At 41.2% G+C, this 25,582-nt stretch overlaps 1 protein-coding gene across 4 annotated transcripts in view; it reads right to left on the minus strand.

Moving 5' to 3' along the window:
* Col22a1 (collagen type XXII alpha 1 chain) overlaps positions 1-25,582 on the minus strand; it is a 237,471-nt gene that overhangs the window by 26,274 nt on the left and 185,615 nt on the right. For all 4 annotated transcript variants that reach the window (XM_063264443.1, XM_039080218.2, XM_039080220.2 and 1 more), the window contains 6 exons: positions 23,480-23,533; positions 20,840-20,893; positions 17,988-18,041; positions 14,157-14,210; positions 7,383-7,436; positions 3,011-3,064 (listed from right to left, as the gene is read on the minus strand). In XM_063264443.1, coding sequence (XP_063120513.1) covers positions 3,011-3,064; positions 7,383-7,436; positions 14,157-14,210; positions 17,988-18,041; positions 20,840-20,893; positions 23,480-23,533 — 324 coding nt within the window. The remainder of the gene's footprint in view (positions 1-3,010; positions 3,065-7,382; positions 7,437-14,156; positions 14,211-17,987; positions 18,042-20,839; positions 20,894-23,479; positions 23,534-25,582) is intronic.

The raw sequence follows: 25,582 nt of genomic DNA on the forward strand, positions 1-25,582 counted from the left end.
TCACTTAGTTATAAAAGAAGAGACTGTGTGTCACAGTAAGCAACCATTTGCCATATTTAAAATGCCTTATGAAAGGACTTAATGGAACTATCAACGTAAAGTATGTTTTAGGAAAAACAACCAGTCACAGATGTGTGGATTTAGTCTCTGTGGGCCAGAACAATCATCCCCATGACTGGGTTCCTCCTGCTGCACATAGGAGAAGCAGGGAGATTGGGGGAAAATGAACATTGATTTTCATGTTTTATTTCTTCCTTAATGAATAGTAGCCAGATGACTTATTGATTTTTTTTTCAAAAGAAAAATAGCACGAAGGAAACAGAGGCAGTGTTGTGATCTGCCACTTCTTGATGGATAATTGGGTTTCAGGATTTTCATTAAACATCATCACATTTTTTAAACAATTAAGGAATCATACGAAGTTTCAGCAACATGAAGAGGTAAAGCACTTAAAAATTAAAATATTAAAACACTTTATTACTATAGAAAAGTGTCTGTGTTTAGTGCTATAACTAGACAAAGATTTAAATAGAGCTGCACTTCATATAACCATAGAGGTTAGATGTGAAGTAAATGGACTCAAGAGAGGGAAGGATCTCCTGAATAAGAGAAAACAGAATACATAGTTATAAAATGATAGGGTGGGGTAGGGGTACTAGAATGGCAGTATTGAAAGGAGAGTGGGAGAAAAGGAGGAATGGGGTAATGAAGGATATATACGAAGAGACTACTAAAACTGAGGGCCATTTTGAGGGGTCATACTGAAACATATTATAGTAGGTCCTTCTTGGAATATATGCATATATGAAAGAATATAAATGGAATCACTGAATACTGGAGGAGACAATGCTCCAACTAGATATCTATCACCACTGAATAATATCTGCTGTATCAGGAATTGGTTACACCTAATTGAGTTGTTGGTCAAAGGTGCTCTGTAGAAACCCTCAAACTCCCAAGGCTATTCCTTTCTGTCCACAAACTGATGGTAAGGCCCTATTACTGAAGAGGCATACACCACAGACCTACACAACTTGTTGAACACAGAGAAGACAAGCTGGTCCTTACCTAAAGCCTCCATCTCTGCGGAATAATGTTCATGGTACTGGATTGTGCCGTGCGCACTACCAGACGAGAAAGGTAAAGATCAACCTAGTTACAAAACCTTTGATCTAAAATGGTGTTTTCATGATATGCTGGTGGTGCAATAGTGGCAGAAAAGTTGTGGGAGTAACCAACCACTATCTGATTGGAATTAAAGTCCACTCCATGAGAATGATCCATGCCTGACACTGCTCAGATGACCAAAAACCTGAGAATAAATAGGTCACGGACATAGGGGAAAACCAAATGCTACTCTTTCGCTAAAGGAACACAGCAATAAAATGACTCTTTATGGCATTCTCCTATGCTCTTACATCAGCATCTTGCTCAGCCACAGTTACAGAAGCTTCCTCCTACAGTGACGGAAACAAATACAGATACTCACAGAAAGTTATAGACCTTGAAACATTCAGTTCTAAATGGGATCTAGTCCCATTCTAATTCTAATGCCCATCTAATCCCTCTCCTCTGGGCTCAGAGAACTTTGAAGATGGGGAGTAGGAAAGATTGTAAGAGCCAGAGGGGACAGAAGACACCAGGGAAGCACGGCTATCTATACACATTTGTGACTGTGGCAGCAACCTTATGGCTAGCACTACCGAAGCAAGATAAGGATCCCAGCACTGAGAGAGGAAGTAGTCACAGTTCCCATCTCTATTACAGAAACTATCTCTGACAACCTCTTGCAAAGGAAAAACAAGTTATCTCCAATGGAGTCGCTGTGTATATAACCACATTTTAGGGTGGCCATGTCCAGCAGTAGATGGCTAACATGAAATAAAATCAATGACTTTTGGAGGGATTTGTTTTTCCTTATAGTGTTTTCTGGGCATTTATTTTATCTTGTAGGTCTTTTACTTATATATTAGAGTTTCTGATTTTGTGTTTTTATGGGATTTCTATGTGAGCAGATGTGTATCTCTGCATCTTTATGTGTTTCTTAAGCTTTTTTCTTTGGCATTTTTCCCATTCATTTTGTCCTACTCTGGTTTGTTTTGGGGGAGTTTATAGTGGCTTATTTCTTTTCTAATAAAAGAGGGAAAGAGGGAATGGATTTGGGTGGGTAAAAAGGTAGAGAGGACCTGGGTGGAACTGAGTGAGGGGAAAACATGATCAGGATTTATTGTATAAAAATCTATTTTTTAATATAAAACAAAAAGGCATGTAGAAAGTTTGCAGTTCATTCAAGGAAAACTAAATCTAATAATAGAGTAAATGTTCTGCTATAGAATCAGAAACGACTTAGGATCATCCTTGCACAAATCCTTCTTCCTGTTATCGCCATCACTATCACTGGCAGTTAGAATGGACTTACACAACTGGACAAAGGATAGTTAGGGCACTAGAGGAAGAGGCCAGGGATGAACTGCAGATGAGAAAGTGCTTGCCTAGCATGGACAGAGCCCTGGTGCCTCATCCCCATCACTACAAAACACAGCATGGTGGTATAGACCTGTAGTCTCAGCAATCAGCAAACAGAAGACAGAAACAAGACCAGAAGTTGAAGGTCATCTTCATTGACACACTGAGTTCAAGATCAGCCTGGATTACATGAAACCCTGTCTAATTAAGAAAGAAAGAAAGAAAGAAAGAAAGAAAGAAAGAAAGAAAGAAAGGCAGACAGACAAATAAATCCCAAAACAAACACCAAATAAAACCCAAAATAAACAAAACACCTTTGTTTTTCCTTAAATTATTCAAGGTAGAGAACACAGAAGTTGGAATAAAGAAATAATGAAGAAAGCTGAAAATCAAACTGGCATGAGATGGCTTAAATCTGGGAATAAAAGCTTGACTACAGAAAAAGCAGAATTGGTTATACAAGCAGCAGAATGTTGGGAGACAGACTTCTGTAACTCAGAATCCTTGCATACTTTCCTAGGGACAGCATAGGACCTGCACTTACCGGTGGACCTCTGACTCCCTCTGCTCCTGGAAGGCCTGGTTCTCCTGTTTTGCCCTGAATTGAGGAAAAGAAGAAAAGAGTCAGGCTTCCATCTTCAGGATCTTCAGATATTTGGTGCCTGCCTTTCATACTACACCATTTCCACGGGCCTCTGGTCAAGTAGGCAATCAGCCCTGACCCTAGCATTTCTAATCTATTCCCTCTAGTTCAGTCTCCACAGCATATTCAGGCCTGATGTATTCCTAATTTTTCTGTGGCGATGATAGCTCAAACCCTATTCCTCGATGAATCATTCACAGGGCCCCACTCACTGTCAGAGTGCTCTTGCCTGATGAGAAACTATAAAACCATCTTAGTTATTAATGACTTGACTCATAAAAGCACTTCAAAGTGGCCATGAACCATTACACTTTTCCAGTGGCCACATTGAAGATCAAAGCCATTTTATTTTACCAGGCTTCTAAGGACAAAGCTAAAGAATACCTCAGCTTCCTGACACCCAGGCAGGGGCTCTGCTCGGGACCCCAGTGGCACCACTCACAGAGGCCTGTGATCTGATTCATGCAGCCCTTTCCACACCCCATGTACTCAGATACAAAGGAATACAAGGACACACTCACTACATGAAATTATTGCCCAGTTTGGCATTACTCCAGACAGAAGCAAGCCATGAAAAAAAGGCAGCCGAGGTCCAGAAAAGGCTCGAAGGTTGGGGAGAGGATGCAGAGGAAGAGGTGAAAGAGGACCATTGGATGGGCAGCAGGACCAGTTCTGAATCTTTTTTCACTGTAGCCTGAGACTATGGCCCTTCCTAAACACCTTGTACCTCATTTTTATACAAAATAAAATTTGAGGACTTCCATGGGGATCCTGTTTGAAGAGAAGAGCAAGGGCATTCTTAGATTTAGAGAGAAATTTCAGACAAAGGCCAGGGATCAAATGCTGTCTGGATAGTTATGTTTCCTTGTTACTTTCTGCCCTAGCTCATCCAATTCTAACCATGTGGTATTGTTGCCATTACCTCCCTGCAACTGTCCCTGAAGTTTCAACTTTCAGATGGTCCACCTTTGTACAGCTTGGCCTGGCCCCATAATCAAGGTGATCAACAGTATTAGCCCAGTTACTAACAGACAAAGAGCCAATATCAAATGAGGGTTATCCCTGCATAGACACAACTAAGATGTTTGGAATCAGGATGAATCCCCACTCGGAACCAATGCAAGATGCTTAGGAAAACAACATGGGGCACAGAGAGGTTAGGTCATCTTTTCAAGGACACATAGAGTGAGGCTTGCAATTGATATGATAACTGAAACTACTTCTTCCTAAACAAGGGATACTCAACTATATCTTATTAAAACATTAAACAACAAGCAATTCAAAATGTCTATCTTTTTAATTTATACATTGAAATGTTCATCTATCCATTGGGCTATTATCAACCTCTGTCTGATCTCTCATCTGTCCATCTGTCTCTTTCTCCATGTATAGCCCTTTAGGAAAATGGATCAAAGTAGAGAAGAGCCATGTACCACCAACGCCTATTCTCTATCTTCATACCCCAGCCTTGGGCATAGGGCACCCCTGTTGCTTTGGAAGATACAGGTATGTTCAGTGTGCTCCTTGCAGTTTCTCAGGAGAGATGAATATCAGCTGTCTCTGGACGGTACCACTCACCAGTCTGTCTTTTAGGACCTTCCCTCCCCATGCATGATCCATTTGTTTCCTCACTCTCTAGGGGCTTCAATGGGTAGGATTCCTTCCTGGCATCAGAGTCTTTGCATCAAGATCTCAGGGGATCCCAGACTCTACCTATTTATGCCAACTTCCTCCTAACATATATCAGTGGAATAAAATATCAGATAACTCTCCAGTGAAATTCCATAGCAAGTCAGAAGAGAGGCTCAAGGATGCATAGCTCAGGATCTCAGAGTCCCACTACCTTTGTGGAATCACTGGGCATGACCTGCTCCACGAGAACCGGCTATCTCCTATGGGATCCTTGCTTGCCCAGACTAGGGCTGGTCTTGTATCACAATGACAGTCCCTGGAGCAGGCACTGATCAAACCAATGGAGCAAAAATTAGTGACCCTGTGCTGCAGGGACAATGCTCATTCAGCCCAAAGGTGGATCATAGCTCTGAGCTCTGAACACTGAGCTCTAGGTCAGCCTCAGAGATACAATTCCCCAGAGATTTCATTCCCCAGCTGGAAGACCTTGGAAGAGCACTATTAGCCTCTGTGCATCTCCAGTTTCCTCATCTTGGGACAAGAACATCTGTAACCCCAGGCTTTACTGGGCTTTAATTGGAAAATGCAATGATGGTCTGGCTGTTCCTGGCCCCAGGTATTCCCAAGAACACCTCTCTATCCCTGGTGCACCCCTCCCAGTCCCTCCACCCTCTGTCATCTGCCTCCTTGAGCGGCTCCATAGAGCATCCCACTTTGTGCTCCTGGAAAGGTTCTTTTTCTTCCCCTCAGCAGTAAACTTGGGCTGCTGCAACTGACAAACGGTATAAAGTGATGAAGAAGGTGCTTGGGGCAAGCCGTGTGAGATTTGGAATGAGTCATAATAGTTTATAGCCAAGCAAATTAAACAGACCATGAACCTCACTAGAAGAAAACCTTTTATATAATCCCACTTAGTGGCTGTAAAGGCTCCACCATCCTGACCTCACCAGGAATGAAAGCAGAGCAGTTGCAAAGAGAACCTCACTAAAACAATTAAGAGTTAAATAAACCTGGAGTGCCGTCCCGTTCTTCTCCTCATTTGACCCATGACTTCTCACTAGCAAGTTAGCATATTACCCTCCACCTAACTGAAGGAGACTGAAGCAGAGAGAGGCTATTCCGCTTACTCAAGGTCACACAGCTGATGAGAAGGAGCTTCCAGCATCCAGAGCCACTTTGTTGCTATTGTTATTGCTGGGCATAAAGTAATTTCATTTTATATTAAATTTAGTTTTATCAATATTTAATATATAAACATTGATTTAAAATATTAAAAGGTAGGGATGGAGAAATGGCTTAGCTGTTAAGAACTCTTGCTGTTCTTCTGAAAGATCAGTTTTGTTACCAGCACCTACATCCCGTAGCTCATAATTGCCCGTAACTTCAATTCATGGGGATATGATGCCAATTTCTGCCCAACCTCGTGGCACTGCACAGTCAGAGTATACAATGTGAATGCAGGAGTATACACATTAATTAATAATTAATTAAATTGACTATTAAATTAATTTAAAAGAGGAAAAGGGGACCAGCAAGATGATTGGAAGGTAAAGGTGGATGCTACCAAGCCTGACAACCTAAGTTAGATCTCTGGGACCCACATGATATAAGAAAACCAAATTCTGCAAGCTCACCTCTGACCTTTGTCTATGCACTGCTCACACATACACAAATAAACAAGCAAATGCAATAAATAAAAAAAAAACCCTTTCAAGCAAACAGTAACTAAAACACCATGGAGTATAAAGTCACTTGACTGTTCCGTTCTTGTAAAATCATCCTTCCACGAGTGGATCCCTCACTCTTCTTAGAGCTGCCAGTGTTGTAGTAGACACACTCCTGTTATGTAACCAGGGAGGTGTGAGCAGAACCCAGTTCTCTTCCTATTCCCGCAGCCCTTTATCTTCCTTACAAAGCATGCGATTTTCTTGGGTATTGTTTGTTTTGCGTTGCAATGTTTCTGTTTGCTGTAGTGGACTGGGGGCCCTGCATCATAGAAAAGCACTCCACTGAGCCGCACTACAGCTCTAGATTTGTGAAGACAAGAGTAAAGCCAGAAACTGCAGAGTTCTCCTCCTTCTCCCCTCCTCCCCCTCCCTCTTCCTCCTTCTCCTCCTCCTCATCATCATCACCATTATCATCACAGAATCCTGAATCCAGGTAAGAAATGTCTCCAGCCCTAGGAAAGGACTTTGAGATCATAGATAAATCATCCACGTATGAACTCACCAAGGCAACTCAGAATTTCTTTTTCTTCCCATCTCACTAGAAGTTCCTAAAGAATGCTACTAAAGAAAACTAAAAGTAACACTTGCAGGCCAGATGCAAAACATGAAGCTGGGAGGCAGCTTTCATGACCAGGAGCCAGTGTATCCCACTTGCTCCCCAAATCCCTTCCATATCCACATGGGCTGCAAAGTAGTGTGGAAGGTTGAAGACCTGAACTTGGAATTCCTGGACTGTCACCAGAACATTATGTGACTTTGCCTGGTCAGTCTACCAACCTAAGATACAGAACTATGAGAAAAAAGGACGTAGTGCATAGGACATGATTATGTGTCTGGATTATAGGAGCCCTTCAAGATTTCAAAAGAGCTGATAAGGATGGGTTTGGCATGAGGGCAAGTGTAGAGGCCCTTACCGGTTCTCCAGGGGGACCTGGCTTTCCGTCTCTGCCCTGTTTGCCTTCTTCACCCTGAAAGACAAACTCAAAGTGCTTATTAGGTCAGGGAAGATTACAGAAAAGGAAGGATGGACACAAAGGCACCCCATGTACAGCTCTCTGTGAAGTGGCAGCCTCATGTTCAATTAGCAGCACTTGGGTATCTCCCCGACCCCTGGAACTTGATGTCTGGAGATAGAGACCATTTTGCCACTATATCATGATTTCCGTTATTTATGTGCAACAGCCACCACTATGTCCTCCCTGTGGGCCTTTTCGATGAGTAAGTTGAAAGGGCGTGTATATAAGAAAAAAGAAATAACACAGCAAAACACTTATCAGTGTTCCTAAGGCATTATGACGTGTGGGGAAAGAGGGTTGGGATTTTAGGAAGTTCCAGTGACTTACACTTCCCTTCATAAAGCCAAACTATGAATCTCTCTCTAGTCTCTCCACCCCAGCTGATCTCAGCTCTAGATGAGGATACTTTAACCTTGATGTTCATTTGATAGATAAGTACATAGTCAGGGTCTCAGATGATGGCAAAGATATGTTAAAGGAGAGAGCAATTCCAGGCCACCTAAATCCAAAAGAAAGCAGCAAAGCTTAAAGGGAGAAAAAAAAAGAATTCAGTCAAGTAGGGTTTAAATTCTATTTGCACCTCCAAGGCATAGGACCTTGGCCTCTTGGTGCCTCTTAACCTAAAAAGAAACAATAAATGTGCCCTGCAGGGTCAGAAGTAACCATTTACAATACTCAGCAAAACACTAGCACCAGCCAGTGAAGCAGCCACACAGCTGCTATAGAAAGTGCTTACTTTCTCCACTACTGTCCTTAGCCTGTAGTGCTTGGGCATGGAGATGCTGCAAACAATGATAAGAACGTTTTCCCTCTCTGGCCTGCTGTCCCACCGCTTACTTCACTGGTACCTGTTACGTTTCATGAATGCTGCTCCCAGCATTACTGTGTGAACTTCAAATAAACGAACTCAGGGATCCATCTCCTCTGTGGTTAAGAGCTCAGGGAAGGTGGAAGAAAGAGCAGGAAGTCCAGAGAATCAGGAAATCTACTGTAAAGTTATACCTTCTAGAAATGACAAGGAAGCTTCACCAATGATATGACAACACTGCAACAGCCTAAACAAGAGCCCATGACACCAGCAGACATACTAATGTGGAAGGAAGAAATCTCAAAGAATCCCTACTAGACCAAGAACTACAAGTAACTAGGAGTGCTGGAAGAGAGAATTAGTCTTCCCCAGTGATGGTGACCCTGACTATCAATTCCAAATGATCAGCTTTGAAATCATCTATACACAAGCCAGGTAACACGAAATTCACTCAGCATGTTGTGTTTATATATTTATGTGCTTACATACATGTGCATATTCTTATCTGTATGAAACAACACTAATTAGAGAAAAAGAGATTATGAATTTAAAAGAGTATTAGGATGGTATGGAGAGCTGTAGGAGAGAGAGAAGGGAAGGGGAAATGGTGTGATTAAATTTTAGTTAAAGGCTTAAAGATTAAAAAGTTAAATTCTACAATTGTTTTTCCATAAACACATAGGCCATGGGAAGGAGAGTCTAGATAGCTGTACAGTCAGTTTGATAAAAGTTATAAAAAAGAACACCAGGTTGGAGAAGGCAATGTCTGGGGACATCTGGTGTGACCTTTTATCTCTGAATGCAATGACTTTACAACATTCTGGTGAAAGAGGGTGTGGCCTTCTATGTGATTTAAGATATAAATGGGGCTTCCCATTTTGGAAGATGGCTGGATGGGCAGGTGCTAACCATGGCTTCTTCTCTTTGATTAAATATGGATACACTTGTGTCCATCCTACAGTGTAAAGAGTTGATGAAATACCATGGATTCAGTAAGTAAGGAGATGGACCTCAATAAATGGATATTCATTGTTTTACTTTCTGGTGTTGGTCCTCAGATGTTAGTGAGCTTTCTGGTTCTTGCATCCCTCACAGCAGGTAACAGTGTGGAAGGAGTTTAATTTTGCCCATCAGTAATACATGTATGCAGTCACATCTGTCTACAACTGCTTCAACCTGTCATACCTTCTTCGTTAGTCCCGTCAATTTGACCTTGTCCAATCCCCCATTACTTCTTTCAGGAAGCTCGGTGAGTCTCATTAGTCCAGCTTGACTTGTCTATCTCTGAGTCCCTATGGTCCTGTGTATAACTTAGTACACATTGTTCTATATGAGTCTCCCTTTTTGATTTGTCTTCTCATGTAATTGTAGTGTACTGTGGAACTGGGACTTTGAATATGCAGTTCAGGAGCTTGCTACCATTCGTGTGCCACTCAGTTGCCTTGTCCCACCATTTAGTCCAGGTTGAGAAAGTATTAACTTGGCAATATTAGGGAAGTTGAATGAGGGATAGAGTAGCAAGAGATGTTCATGTCTGTGTCTCCTGTTCTATGATAGGGCTTTCAAAACCTGATATTAATTTTGGGTTTCATTGTTAACTTTATTTTTATTAATGTGTATATGTGTTTCTATTGACCATATCTGTATGAATACCCACATAAGTCAGAAGAAGGCATTGAATCCCCTAGAATTGCAGTTGCTTGTGAGCTTCTTGATGTGGACATTGGCAATTGAACTTATGTACTCTAGAAGGAGAGCCAAGGCTCTTAAGAGTTATCTCCCAGCATCTGGTCTTAAGTCTAGTTCAAGTTCATAGCTGGAGGAGGTCATGGGCATGTCTCCGAAGTACATGATGTATGATATTATGGCTTAGTAATGAATGGGATACATTCATGTATGAAAGGTTCTATGTGCACAGCTAACCATAATGAACACCATGCACACTGAAGCCAGTGATTCCCACTGTCCAGGTAGAAGGTAAAGGAGGTATCTTATAGGAACGAGGTATCTTCCTTGATAGAAAGAAAAGTAGTTGAAGTTATGGTGCTGCTGGGGAAAGAATTAAGAGAAATGAATAAGAATAATACAAAGGGGAAGGAAGGCTGGGTAATGTGGGCTAGGAGAGAACCCAAAACCTTACTATGCCCCTTATACAAAAGCCACAGGGAAGGGTGGATCCCAGCTCTGCACAGAAAGAATCCAGTGCAAGCCGAGTCTTGGTATAATGGTGGTAACTGGCTCTAGAAAGGTATTAATACGATTAGGGTTACACTGAAAGGGAAGAGGGAGAGGGATGGGTAAGTAAGTAGAGACAGTGTGGGGAGTACTCTGACCTCAGTGTTAAAGGTCAGACAGGAGAAGAGAGAGGAAAAGGATTGGACAGCAAGGTTATATCTATGGTTTCCAGCTTCTATCTCATTTTATTTTATATTAATTATAATGGATAGGTACAAAACCCAAACTGGATATTTTCTTTATTTGCCTTGACCATTGATAGGAGCAAATCGCTCTTCATGGACACATGAACTACATGACACACCAGTCACCAATACTATAGTTCACACAAGCTCCACACTGCTACTTCAGATTTGTGGACATCAACAGGTTACAATGTGAATAGTTGCACATGGTTTCAGGGCAGTTGCCCAGGAGAGGCCTCCTCCTTCTGTGTCCATGCCTGGTAGACAGTTGAGCAGGAAGGGATCTCAGAGAGCTATTCATCTATGTTTGCAGTTCTCTGTGGGGCGCCATGACTGAACACAAGCAGATGCCCTCATCATAGAAACTAAAACATATATAATACAATTCCCAACTATTTGTCTATATTGCATTCCCCAATCTAATATATAGGAACTTTCTAACTATAGATACTGAATGACAATAAATGGAGTAAGACCAGAGCCAGAGTGGAGATTCAAAAACAAAAAAAGAGACTAGGAACTCACATAGCTGAGGAAGCAAGAATGAATACCTGGGCTAGGATTGGAGTTAAGAGCAAAGGCTTCAACCATGGGGCTGTAAATGCCTATCATGTTCAATATACTAGGTCTGATCAAAATCAATAAATATAATAACAACAGATACATAGAGGCATGTGCACATAAATGATTACATGCACACAATTTATGATTACATACATATACATATATACATGATAAATCCAAGGAGGAGGAAACCAGAAGACAAACTGAATTAGGGTATCAGGATGTGACTCAGTGGTAATTTGCTTAGTATGTATGAAACCCTGGGAATCATTCCAAGAACCCAAGACTTGAAGAGCATCAACCAGTGAAGACGGGTAACCAAAGGTTGTTCTGGGAAGACAAAAGTGCAAACACAAAATCCCTGTGGCTTAGAGGGGATCTTTTGTGGCAGGAGAGACTATAATGTGTTCTAGGAGTCAAAAGAAAATCAGTGTGGCTGGAAGAAAGGAACAGAAGTGGGATGCTGTGGGCAGTCAATCATAAGAGCTCATTCTCATGAGAAAAAGACTTCCCAGACAGACAATTATTATAAATAGAGATCCCAGCCCTACTTTGGTGTATATTAAATTGCAGAGCTGAGAACAACCATTTGTATGAGATCATTTTACAGCATGTATCAAAAACCTTGGCTATAATTATAATATAACAATTAAAGTCTACTCCAGGGTGTCATCCTAAAGGAATCAGAGAACTGCTTTTCATGTGAAATTGTCCACTGTATGTTTTATGAGGCAACAGAGAAATATCACAGGTAATGTAGTATCCATTACATATTTTATGCTAACTTTATGAATGTATAACAGCAGTTTTTTAAATAAAAAAATTATATGCTGTGTATGTAGGGATTCATGTAGTAATGTATATATTTTTATAACTATATCACAGAGAAAATAAGAACTATTTTTTTATTAACTTGAGTATTTCTTATTTACATTTCGAGTGCTATTCCCTTCCCCGGTTTACGGGCCAACATCCCCCTAACCCCTCCCCCTCCTCTTCTTTATGGGTGTTCTCCTCCCCATCCTCCCCCCATTGCCACCCACCCCCCAACAATCACGTTCACTGGGGGTTCATTCTTAGCAGGACCCTGGGCTTCCCCTTACACTGGTGATCTTACTAGGATATTCAATGCTACCTATAAGGTCAGAGTCCAGGGTCAGTCCACGTATAGTCTTTAGGTAGTGGCTTAGTCCCTGGAAGCTCTGGTTGCTTGGCATTGTTGTACATATGGGGTCTCGAGCCCCTTCAAGCTTTCCAGTTCTTTCTCTGATTCCTTCAACGGGGGTCCTGTTCTCAGTTCAGTGGTTTGCTGCTGGCATTCGCCTCTGTATTTGCTGTATTCTGGCTGTGTCTCTCAGGAGAGATCTACATCTGGCTCTTGTCTGACTGCACTTCTTTGCTTCATCCATCTTGTCTAATTGGGTGGCTGTATATGTATGGGCCACATGTGGGGCAGGCTCTGAATGGGTGTTCCTTCTGTCTCTGTTTTAATCTTTGCCTCTCTATTCCCTGTCAAGGGTATTCTTGTTCCCCTTTTAAAGAAGGAGTGAAGCTTTCACATTTTGATCATCCGTCTTGAGTTTCATGTGTTCTAGGCATCTAGGGTAATTCAAGCATTTGGGCTAATAGCCACTTATCAATGAGTGCATACCATGTGTGTTTTTCTGTGCTTGGGTTACCTCACTCAGGATGATATTTTCCAGTTCCAACCATTTGCCTACGAATTTCATAAAGTCATTGTTTTTGATAGCTGAGTAGTATTCCATTGTATAGATGTACCACATTTTCTGTATCCATTCCTCTGTTGAAGGGCATCTGGGTTCTTTCCAGCTTCTGGCTATTATAAATAAGGCTGCGATGAACATAGTGGAGCACGTGTCTTTTTTATATGTTGGGGCATCTTTTGGGTATATGCCCAAGAGAGGTATAGCTGGATCCTCAGGCAGTTCAATGTCCAATTTTCTGAGGAACCTCCAGACTGATTTCCAGAATGGTTGTACCAGTCTGCAATCCCACCAACAATGGAGGAGTGTTCCTCTTTCCCCACATCCTCGCCAGCATTTGCTGTCACCTGAGTTTTTGATCTTAGCCATTCTCACTGGTGTGAGGTGAAATCTCAGGGTTGTTTTGATTTGCATTTCCCTTATGACTAAAGATGTTGAACATTTCTTTAGGTGTTTCTCAGCCATTCGGCATTCCTCAGCTGTGAATTCTTTGTTTAGCTCTGAACCCCATTTTTTAATAAGGTTATTTGTCTCCCTGTGGTCTAATTTCTTGAATTCTTTGTATATTTTAAATATAAGGCCTCTATCTGTTGTAGGATTGGTAAAGATCTTTTCCCAATCTGTTGGTTGCAGTTTTGTCCTAACCACAGTGTCCTTTGCCTTACAGAAGCTTTGCAGTTTTATGAGATCCCATTTGTCGATTCTTGATCTTAGAGCATAAGCCATTGGTGTTTTGTTCAGGAAATTTTTTCCAGTGCCCATGTGTTCGAGATGCTGCCCTAGTTTTTCTTCTATTAGTTTAAGAAACCACAAATCTTTAGCATAAAAGGAGATTAAGATGTGCTCCACTCAAGTTTAGATATCCAGAATAATCAGGTTAAAATTAATTTTTCTTCTAATTTTCTAAAGTACCATAAATTGGACTAGTGGCCAAACCTTGCTCTTACAATACATTCTGTTGGGAGAAAGGGGAGAATTTTTTAAAACACCCTCTCCCTTACCACAGGCTAGCCTGAAATCCTGCATCACCTCCCTAGTTCTGGGATTATACATATGCATTACACACATAGTTGATATATATATATATATATATATATATATATATATCTTACCTATTTTTCTAATAAGAAACCAGATTCTTTAAAGTTGTACTTACTGGGATTCCTGGGATGCCAGATGGGCCTTGGGGACCAGGAGGGCCTTCTTTGCCCTAAAAGAGCCAAGACACAAAACATCATGAAATCTTTGGTCAACTGAAAAGGAGCATTAGTAACATTTATTTCCAGCTTATTATGGAACTAAATCTCACTGGGGGTTGCCCTGTGAGATGGGTAGAACTTGGTTAAATGCCCCAGCTACCTCCTTGCTTCACAGGCTATGATCTTCAACAGAGCATGCCCACACAATGCTGGTCTAATCAGACATAGTGTACATTATAGAAACTTAGGGAATCCAACTTCAGACGGCTGTAGAAGATTTGGCATATTGGAGTTCAGAAGACATGGCTTTATATCCATCCCAACATCTGTCTCTTCCTATAGGATAGCCTAGGACGCTGGGGGTGCCACACTTACAGAAACCAGCTCAAGTGAAAGGCTGACCCAGAGGCCTGAGTGATCTACCATTTCATTCTTTTCACTGTGCATTTTCTCCAGAGATTCCCAAACCTTTATCCAGAAATAGCTACCAGTCATTATCCCCTCCATGAAAAACGTGTGCTATTTTCAAAGTCTGTTTTGCCAAATTGCATCAATTAGCACTTTGTTTCCTATTTTATTCATGATGGGCATAGGGCTGCCACTGTTCGATCACACTGCCCAGCTTCCTCTCACCCCATGTTCCTGCCATGAGTATAAAGGACTCTTGATGACTTTCTAACTCCCTCTCAGTGACTTTGCAGGACAAGATTCTGGTGCCAAGCTCAATACTCTAATGACACACAATGATATTTGAAAGGGTGACTATTTTATCCTCAAAATGTAAGTAAAAACAAACAATAGTGTTTATTCCACATTTATACAGATTTTACAAAAACGTTCCCATCAGGGGACCAAAACACACGTCCCTTATTAAGCTCTATTTGCACTGCATATAAACTGAATGGCTGTTTTTTTTTATAAGCATGAATTCTAATTCTAAAGCATGAATAATAAGATAGCAGCAACAAATGCTTACGACACCAAGGGATTGTTTTACAGACTCTTGAGTTGGTGCAGAAGGGATCTTGCTTTACTTTTATCATTGTTAAAAAAATTCAGCAAGGCATTCACACTTTTCACATGCATCTAAAAAGCTTCTTATAACTCTACAGGAAAAAATCCATAGAATGTGATATGCCTTTGAGTTGATTCTAGTTTGTGGTGCACTGTGGCATTTACAGAATGCTGGTGAAAGACAAGTAGGACTATCTGAACATACTGCCTCTCCGACCAATGTGAAATGAGCAAACCAGTGAAGCACAGCATCTACCCCACCCCCGTTTCAGCATCTACTATGATATGTGTGAATAGTGTGGATATGCACATTAGTATGGAACATTTGTTCAGCTAACATGGGGAATTTTAGATGCTGATAGTGGAGCATTCTGGACAACTTCCTGGATGCTCGTTTGTTCCAAAAACCTTCAAATAGAAAAGTACTGATTCCAGAAGAGAGTCAACCATTTCCAGTCCTCTGCTTGTTCTTGCCAATCGAGTTTTATTAACAGAAATTCATATTCTACTAGCCTGTGGATTGTCAATGGCACAGGTTGCCATACAGGAGCTCAGCTGAGTAGTTACAACAGAGAACTGTGCCTTACAATGTCCGAGCTGTTTCCTGTCTGTTTCCTCATAGATTGATGCTTACTTGGGCTGCATCATTCACTTGACTCTCTGGTGAAGGAGGCAAGTTCAGGAGAAGACTCTGCCTCTTGACTCCCTGGCCATCATAAACACTTCTCTAATATTTACAAAGCAGTTCACTTGTCAGAGAGACCAGGAGATAAACACAGCAGCAGAAACTCTCTAACTAGCCTCCAACTCCATATTCCAGCACGCAGAGCCAGCCCCACAAATATACCAGAACACCTTGACCCAGTCTGTATCACAGTGCCTCCCTGATCTCTCCTTTGTACCACCAGAGCTGAATGTTCAAAAGGTAACGCAGGGCTTTTCTCCTTCAGGTTGCTTGTACAAATCACTTACTGTGGAAATGAACACACTTAAATATTTATTAAGCAACTAATTGAAATCAGGCAGAATGCAAAAAATAATGACTTTTCAAAATTAAGTCCTGGCTTTGAAAATGCAAGTTCCTTGCTGTATAAATAGTTAAAAGACAGATATAAAAGATCAACAAAGTTCCAACGATCTAAAATTCTCCACTCATGTTGCTTTCAGAAGAGAGCTGTTACACTCTCAAAACATTTAGTAGCAAAGAGGGGCTATTCAGGCATCATGTTTTATAAGAGTAATTGCTAGACGTAACATTTGCAGGCTCAACCTCATACTGCTGCCCTTCAAATAATATCAAAACAATGATAAGTACTTAATATGTTTTAATTCAAAACAGAGAGAATAATTAGGATAGTATGAACTGTGTGTATCCATATTATCCAGCCAACATTATTTCATGTAAGTAAACTTTGACCCTATCCCAATTTAATATATGGTAATATTTCAGGACTATGGGCAGCTCTAACTGCTCCCATAACTTACCAAGGGGTCCCATGATAGAATCAAAGTCTTATTTAATAGAGTTTAATTTGTAGCGATGTAATGATTTTACAACTGGGCTCACTATCCTATTCTCCTCAGGCAAACAGTCCATTAGTTTTATTGGGAAAATCTTTTATAGCCTTAGAATCAATAAGAAGCTGCCTGCAGTGTTTTCTATCCTGAGATTTATGCATGGGTTGTTTCAAACAGATTGACCGCAGGATGATCCTACAAAGGGCCGTGGGGCTGTCAGTTATTCAATCTCAGTGCTCCATGGTGAGTTGGTGTGAAACAGGAGAAAGAACACCAAACTAATAGTCTTCAAATTGACTTAAGTCTCGAGCAGAACATTAATTTCCTGTTTGCCTTTGTCTACTGGGCACCACTTTTCCATGCTGGCCAAAAGGATGTGGTGTTGCTAACTGTACCCTAAGGGCCCTTCTGTACATGAGTTTGCCAGAATTTCAAGAGGACAAGAGCAAGAACTCGCCCTTATTCTCTGAGACTATGCTGCTGAGCTTCCTGTAACCAGCTGTTGGCTCTGACGCTTCCATTAAATGTTAACTGCTTCTCCACTCTCACTTTTCCTTATTCATAAAATGACTGTAATGATTCAAGGCTTCTCCAACTTTCAAGGCTGAAATTGCTGGAGAGAAGCCAGGAGGGATGAAGGGTATTGGCATATTGGATGTATCTTTAAATGTCATACATGAATTCAACCAGCACTATGCCTCCCAACTGTAGTTCAGCTCTATGGTACCTAAGCCAGGTTATTCTCACTGTTTTGAATTAAAACAAAGAAAAGAATTCTGAGATTTAAGATAAAAACTTCAACTGCCAACCACACCAGCTGTGATTTGAGGACTTTGAACAATAATGACCTTCCTTTCTGATTTTTACCTTCCTCTGGAACAGTTGTGCTAACAGAGCTGTCTCCTGCCTGATACTTGAACATATCGCAGCACAGGCTGGACTTCTCCCACTCACTCTTAGCTGCTAAGAACAGAAACTACAGAAACTACAAGGAGAGCTTGTTTTCATGGGGGAATCACATGTCACTAGATGACTCTATCAGAATCTCTCTATTTTAGTGGTAAAGTAATAAGACATCTAGCAGAACACAATTTGCCTTGCATTTTCCCTTCAAGAAAGCAAGGCCCTGAATAGAAAGAACATCAGGAATATGGGGGCCCACAACTGGAGAGGAAGGGAATAGAGTTGATAAACACAGGGCTCTAAAAAGTTCTGAAGGTCAACTTAAGGATGATTCTGTCTTGCGCAGCACTTACCGGGGGCCCTTGAGGTCCTGGTAGTCCTGCCGCACCTGCATTTCCGTCTGCTCCCTACAAAGAAAGACAAAGCAGAAGACCAGTTTCAAATGTAATATGGTTGAAGGTAGTGAAGCTACTACATTTCAGGAAGGGGCAAAGCACTGAGCTACCAGTTACCCCTAAGACAACAGAAAAGCTTTAAACTTGTAACAGACTTCTCAGTTGTTAGGAGGGGGTATACTGGGACACAGGCCAATAGGTGAACACACTGGGTCTATCTTCTTGAAAAATAGAGAAAGGACCACTACTGTCAACCTATGGATAAAGAAAGAAATAGGAAAAAAACTGAAGAAAAGGTACAGAGAAATAAGGAAGCAGAGCAGGGCAAGCTCCAGCCATTCATCTACAACACTGCTGTGGGAGAATAGGGGGTTTCCTTCTGCCTACATTCTTGTCCCCATGCCCACAGGCGCAATTTAGGCATTAGTTTCTCAGATAGATATTTCCTACATGCAATACTGAGAAGTTTAAGCACTGGCTTCTCACAAACCACAGTAACATTTTCCCCTTTTTGTATTTCTTTCTCTGTAGCACATGGTAAAGTCTGATATCCCAGGGTTTGTTGACTTTAAATTTGTCTATTGTCTATAGTCTTCTTTCCCAATCATTCCTACATCACAAACTCTATCTACTTCTTCTCTTCTTAAGAAGCTCCTGGAATATACTGAATGAATACTCGGCCAGATTTTTGAATAATCAGATGGGAGTAGAGGCAGAATCAGCTAGGGGATGAAGGAAGAAATTCTCTTTTTAAATTATTCTCTCATATATACCATCCTCACTGCAGTTTTCCTCTCCCTCCCCAACCTACCTCCCTCTTCCATCAGATCCACCCCTCTATCTGCCTTCCCTCAGAAAAGAACAGGCTTTTGAGGGACATCAACCAAACACAGTATAACAAGCTACAAGACCAGGCATATACCATTACATCAGGGCTGGATAAAAAAAAAAATCCAGGAGGAGAAACAGGGTCCCACAAGGAGGCAAAAGAGTCAGAGACTTCCCCACTCCCACTGTTAGGAATCCCACAAGGACACCATGCTATACAACCATAACATATAGAGAGAGGACCTAGGTCAGACCCTTACAGACTCCCTGGTTTTTATGAGTCCCTGTGAATCCTTGTCAGTTGATTCTGTGGGCTGTGCTTTGAGGAACCTGACCTCTCTGGTTCCTCTGATTCTTCTTCTTCTTCCTTTGCAGGACTCCCTGAGCTCCACCTAATGTTTGGCTATGAGTCTCTGCATAGGGAACAGTTCTTTATGTGAATTTAGACATTTGCTTCTTGCTGACTGGGATCTATTAGCTTAGTTTCTTTCCCTATGAAAATATGGAAATTGTCTACACCCTAAGAAGATGAGGAGTATTTGAGGTGACTCAAAAAAGTGCTTAGTACTGAACAGAGGAATTGGCTCAGACAGAACCTCAGACTCAGCCTTCTGTGTGTATAGACTGCTTCTCAGCTCTGCCATACAGTACAGGTGACTTTGCCCTTCTGCATCCCAGCTCCTTTGTAAAATGACGACAAAAAGAAGCAACAACCACATGCAAGTTATTGAATGGGTTGAAAAAGGCAATATACATAAAGAACTAGCCATAACCGAAACCATCCCAAAACTTTGCACCATGGGCCATCTGATGTCAACTATTTATCATCTAATATCTTATGTCTATCATTGCCTTTATCATTGCCTCCACAAAAGCCCAGAGCAGAACAAGATCGGGTAGGAATGGAAGCTGGGGAATTACAAAGGCTGTTAAAATCGGAAGTAGGGAGATTGTTGATGTCAAAGATTTAAAGCGCACTTTTCATCCTTTGAAATGAGTTATGAACAGGATGCAAAAGTCCACTGTGAAGTACCAACTTCTGTTTCATGTTCTCACATGGCTTCATCAAACAAATACTTTTTTAAGTTTGATTTATTTCAATCAATTAACACAACTAGAAGTCAATGAATTGCTCCTTAAAGCAAGGCCTGAAGCGATGGTGTAATGTTTAAAAGTACTTTCTGCTCTTGCAAATCTTTAAAAAAACACAAAAGAACAAAGCAAGCTTAATTTCCAAACTTTAACTTCATAATCCACCCTGACTCTCTTTTTCAAAGTTTATTTTAAAATCCTGTTTTCTGTTTGGTACAGGTTCTTTTTCTGTGGACTTTGAGTCATTTGGAGTAGCCTTATTTGCAAGATCTGAGAGACAGAGCTTCATGGAGAATCCATGAAAATCTCTGGGGTCCTGGCTCAGCAGGGATAGTAATTGCCACTGCTTGCTGTCATGGTTACCTTCAGTGAATCTAGTAACTGCAGCTATAGTTGACTTCAAGCAGAGAAACAACATGACTAATCTGTGGGTACAGAATGGTCTTGAGCCTCTGTGTCAATGCCTTGGCCACAGCTACTACAAGACCAAGGAAAGTATTTTCTTAAGTGGCATAATAAATGTTTGGGTTATCAAAAATGTCAGAGAATAATAATTAGTGGGTAAAAAGAATACTGAACAGTAATTTGTAATTACTAATTAGTTATTGATTGCAGAACATTGGGGATGTATGGGCATCTTCAAGTTCAATATAAAGGAGTTCTTTACTGGACATCCTAACCTTGAAACACTGACTTCATCAACCGGTGCCAGGGACCCTCAGGCACAAGATCACCCATCCAAATACATCAATATTCATCCCATTCACTTCCTTCTTATCCCTGACTGTTTTAAAGGTAAACACATTCCTTCAAATAAGATAGGTCCAGTGTGACACAATTTCCATGGAGTAAGGACACATCCAAGAGACAAGGGTCATTAGTCTACTTACTGGTGGCCCAGGATTCCCAGGTGGGCCCATGAAGCCTGGAACTCCAGGGTGACCCTAGGAAGACACAGGAGATAATTCTTTAAACGTGACTCATAACAAAAGTTTTCTACTTGAAATAAATAACCAATCTAGAGTTTGCCTCCTAAGCCCAGTGACAAGTTTGGTTGAAGACTGGCCATAGATGGTCTCTTTTTCATGTAACTTTAGTGACTGTAGAGAAAGTGACTCATGATATTTATAAAAATGAGTATGTCTTGAAAGAGTATTTGCTTCAAAATCATTGAGGTGGGGGAAGGAAATATGGTAGTGGCTTAAAATGCAGATAAAAACAAGAGGGATGGTATATTAAAGCTCTTAGATCTAAATGAAACAGGAAAAATATCTTTATTATACTTCTTACAGATATACATATAGTGTCCTACTAAATAAGAACTAAAAGAAAATTAAATGGGCATGTATATTTACACATGCCCATTATTACTTATGCAAAGCTGGGTTCCAGGATATCTTCTCAAGGACATCAGAACTCAGGGGGCACTTCTAGCCCCTTGTGCAGATTGATCTATGTCTCATACACACCTGTTCATATACTTTAAATTATCTCTGGACTACTTTAGTAAAAGAAAGGGTTGTTAACACATAAGCAGTAACTCCTAAAAATATTTTCAGTCATGGTTTATTCTATGGATATTAAGACCAAGGTGTATACATGGATGGCTTCAGCTACATATGCAGCACAGGATTGCCATATCTTGATGCTGTTGAGGCTTGCTGTCCCAGCATAGGGGAATGATAGAGGGGTGAGGCAGGAGTGGGTGGGTGGATGGTGGAGCATCATCTTAAAGGCAAATAGGAGGGAGGATAGGATGGGGATTTGGGAGGGAGTGCTGGGAAGGGGGACAACATTTGAAATATAAATAAAGTAACAAATAGGAGAAAAGGCTAATTCTCTGTGTGTGTGTGTGTGTGTGCATGTGCGTGTGTGTGTGTGTGTGTGTGTGGTGTCTGTGTGTATGTATGTGTGTGTATGTGTGTGTGTATATGTGTGTGTGTGTATGTGTGTGTGTGTGTGTGCGTGCTCATGCACATGTATAAGCATGTATAGGCCAATGAATAATCCTCAGTAACACCCCTTAGGGTACCATCTCCCTTAATTTTTTGATATGAGATTTCCCGTTGCCCTGGGATTTGTCAAGTAGACCACACAAACTAGCCAAAAACTCCCAAGGAAGCCCTGTGTGCTTCATCCTAGTGCAGGGATGTGCAAGTTCCACAACTGGTGAACTTGTTAATTTTTTTTCCTTTACATGGAAGTGACTAAGGTTGCAGATTAAAACAAGAAAGATGATATTGTAAAGCTTTTATATCTAGATGGGACATAAAAATGATCTCTTTGTACTCCTAACGTGCAGAAGTGCATATAGTCCCATTAAAGAAGAAAGTAAAGAAAAGAAAGTAAGAGTCGAACTCATACCTCATCTGTGCCTCCTTAATGCAATAAGCTTGGAATAATTTAATTATGATATCAATATTTTGATAATAATACAGAAACAATCTATTTCCACATGTGAAGTCTCTTGTGAGTTTCAGAGTGAGCCATCCACTCTTTGCAATGTGGAGCTCAGCATCTAACATTAAATTTAGTACAACAAGGTTAAAATATAGAACACCACCAAAGAAATTCTCTCTCCTATCCCTCAAAACCTAATGCTGGAACGCACAAACAATACTCACTACAAAGCATAGAGTGTTGCTAACACACAACCCTTGCATGATAACCCAGACTCCTTTTCTTTCACCAAATACAGGGGAGCAAAACCTAAGCACATATCTCATGCGGTTGGCTACATAAGAATCACTGGCTCAGAAGCTCACCCTCCACTCACTTGTAGCAATATGCCCTGAGGTCAGGATTCACCCTTGTTCATTTTGTATCTCAGATTCTGGAGTCTGTGCCTAGTAGGGAATTGGTTACTGTGAGCTCTGGGGCTAGATGCAGAGAAGTGTGAAAGCAGAAGGGGGGGGGTGGTCTGGGTAGTAAAAGGCTAGAGAGGGGTAATGACAGAAGTGGAGACAATCTACAACAGCCACTGTGCAAGCAGTAAAGCTGTGTGGAATCGGCCAGCACTACTAGTTGGGGGACAGTAGAAAAGCACTATTCCAGATCCACAGGAAGAAGAGTTTCAGTACTGGTGCCATTCTCCTGTGTGTTAGGAGAGGGGTCTAGCTAGCCTGAGTGGGCACTGATTGGCTCAAGGAATGCCACGAAACATTTCAAATATTGTCATGAGAGTATAAAAAAGGGCTCAAGAAGTGGTAGGAGGGATAAAGAGATGTTTCCAAGAGAATGAAAAGCTTTCATAAGGGAGAAGCAATCAGGGCAGAGAGCGGGAGAAAACGGAAAGATGCAGGCTCCATAGACAACTGGGAGATGGATCAGGATGAGAGAGAGAGAGAGAGAGAGAGAGAGAGAGAGAGAGAGAGAGAGAGAGAGAGAGAAAGCAGAAAAGCAAGATAAAAACATTCCTCCGCAGGCACAGAAGAGGCAAGGGTAGCATTGGACGCAGCGTATGGACAATCTGAGTGAGGCCTTTCTTAGTGTTACAGTGTGAGCTTCTCCATGACAGAAATTGGCCTTACCTGATCGCCTTTCTGTCCCACCTCACCCTCTGCACCATGCTCTCCTTTGCTTCCCTTGGAAGGAAAACAGAAAAGACAAGTCAAGTCAGAAAATTTCATTGGAGCTCCACTGCAAATACAAAAGTATGCTTTAGAGTTTTTATCAATTCTTCAAATTCTTTCTCAAATCACTGCTGCCAACCATGGTAATAGACAGAATAAGTCCTGCTTGAAAGATTGCTGGTAAAATTGTTTAGCTAAGGTCCAGGTCCACCGAGGAGAGCATAAGGAAACAAATGGGACTGAGAGGAATTCAGTTCTGCGTCTGGTATGAATCTGGACAGTGATGGATAGAAGATATCATGGATAATGGTCCTAGATGATATCTATAGCTGTGGTAAGAGGTGGATTAGAAGGCCTGAGATGAGGGAAAAAGAGTATCAAGAGGAAAATGAGGTCTTCCAGGAGGGTGAGACAGAGGCAGAAGTGAACATCAGTAGGTCTTGAAGAGCAGATGTGCAAGAAGGGTAGACTTGAGATCTTGTAGGCTTTTTCCCATCCACTTTGGTAGGTCCACTGTTGTCATCCTTGTTCACTTCATGTTTGGCAATCATGTCAGTATTTTCTTTTTAATTATTTTTTGAGATAGATTTTCAATATGCTCAAACTGACCTCAATGCCATATACAGATGAGGATAACCTTCAACTCTTAATTCGTCAGCCCCCACAAGTGCTGGCATACGGATGTGGCCACTTCATTCAGTTTACTTAACATGTCTTTTGCTTTCGGGGATTTTGGATTTTGGGTTTTTGTTTTGTTGTTCTTGTGATTGGCTGGTTGGTTGGTTTTGTTTTGTTTTTGAGATAGTTTCTTAAACTATAGCCCTGGCTGTCCTAGAACTATGTACCACAATTTGACCTTAAACTCACAGTGATGTTTCCATATTGTATCACGACTACTGAGAACACAGGTGCAAGCTGCTACACATGGCTTTTGTTTTATTGTTTTTTTTTTCTAAGACAGGCTTTTATGCTGCATCAAAGGCTGGCCTGAAACTTACTCTATAGCCTAGCCTGGGCTAAAACTTGGATCACCATTCCTGCCTCTGCCTCCCAAGAGCTAAGATTGATGAAGTAAGCCACTATTCCAAGTGTACTTACTATATTAGCAGCTGTATTTCACTAAACTTTATTAAACAGCAACATTTCCATTTCTTTAAAATAACCTACTGGGATTGCTAATGACACTCTATCCCACAGTCCCTATGGGGACTATGCTAGAAATCGTTGCTTATAAAGAGCTAGGTGCCATTGTTTAGAGGAAGGAAGGAAACAGTTCACAGGGAAAAAAATAATTCCATCATCTTTGAATGCTATTATATCTAAGTGTCTAAAGTTAGCCTTCCCTCTGCACCCACAGTATAATCAAAGAAGTGTCCCAGATCTGCACACTGCCTCACTGACATTCAGGGACAATTGGCCTTAAAGGTAAATGTATTCCTTTCAAATCCGAGCCTTCAGTCTAGCTGTGGAGTGGTTTCAACATTCAGCTGGTGACAATAAAAATGCCAGCAGCTCAGGATCCCCATAGTTGTCTCTGTCTCCATGCCCACTACAGACGAAGATCTGCACAAACACGGCCACCGCCAAACATGACTCATTTCCTTCCAGGAAGGGATTTGACATTTCTGGAGTCCCTGCCCCACTGGGCATTCAGTTAGGGCTTTAAAAGACCCTGTTATATCTAACTTTGGCTGTAAGCGGAAGTCATGGCTGAGTATGTAAAACATTTAAGACATCAGTCTCAGCCATTGACCTCAGACTCTGCAGACTGATAAGAAATCTGGGCTAAGAACAGTGGCACCAGCTATAATCCCTGCACTTGGGTGGGGAGGACAGGAAGTGGAGGAGTTTAAGGTACTTTTCATTTACATAGTGAGTTTCAGAAGCATCTTTGCAAAAAAATTTTTAAAAAGAATCAGTGAATAATTAGGTTTAATCAGCCACCTAAGGTCACAGAACATGAAGAGCAGAGTCTCAAGATATCTGATTAACAATTGTCCAAGTAACCTCTTCCCAACCAAGTCATTTTTCTGACTCTTTCCTGGGGCTAGGATGCCTGGT

Source organism: Rattus norvegicus, chromosome 7 (genome assembly GCF_036323735.1).
Source record: "Rattus norvegicus strain BN/NHsdMcwi chromosome 7, GRCr8, whole genome shotgun sequence".
In the NCBI taxonomy this organism is placed as follows: domain Eukaryota; kingdom Metazoa; phylum Chordata; class Mammalia; order Rodentia; family Muridae; genus Rattus; species Rattus norvegicus.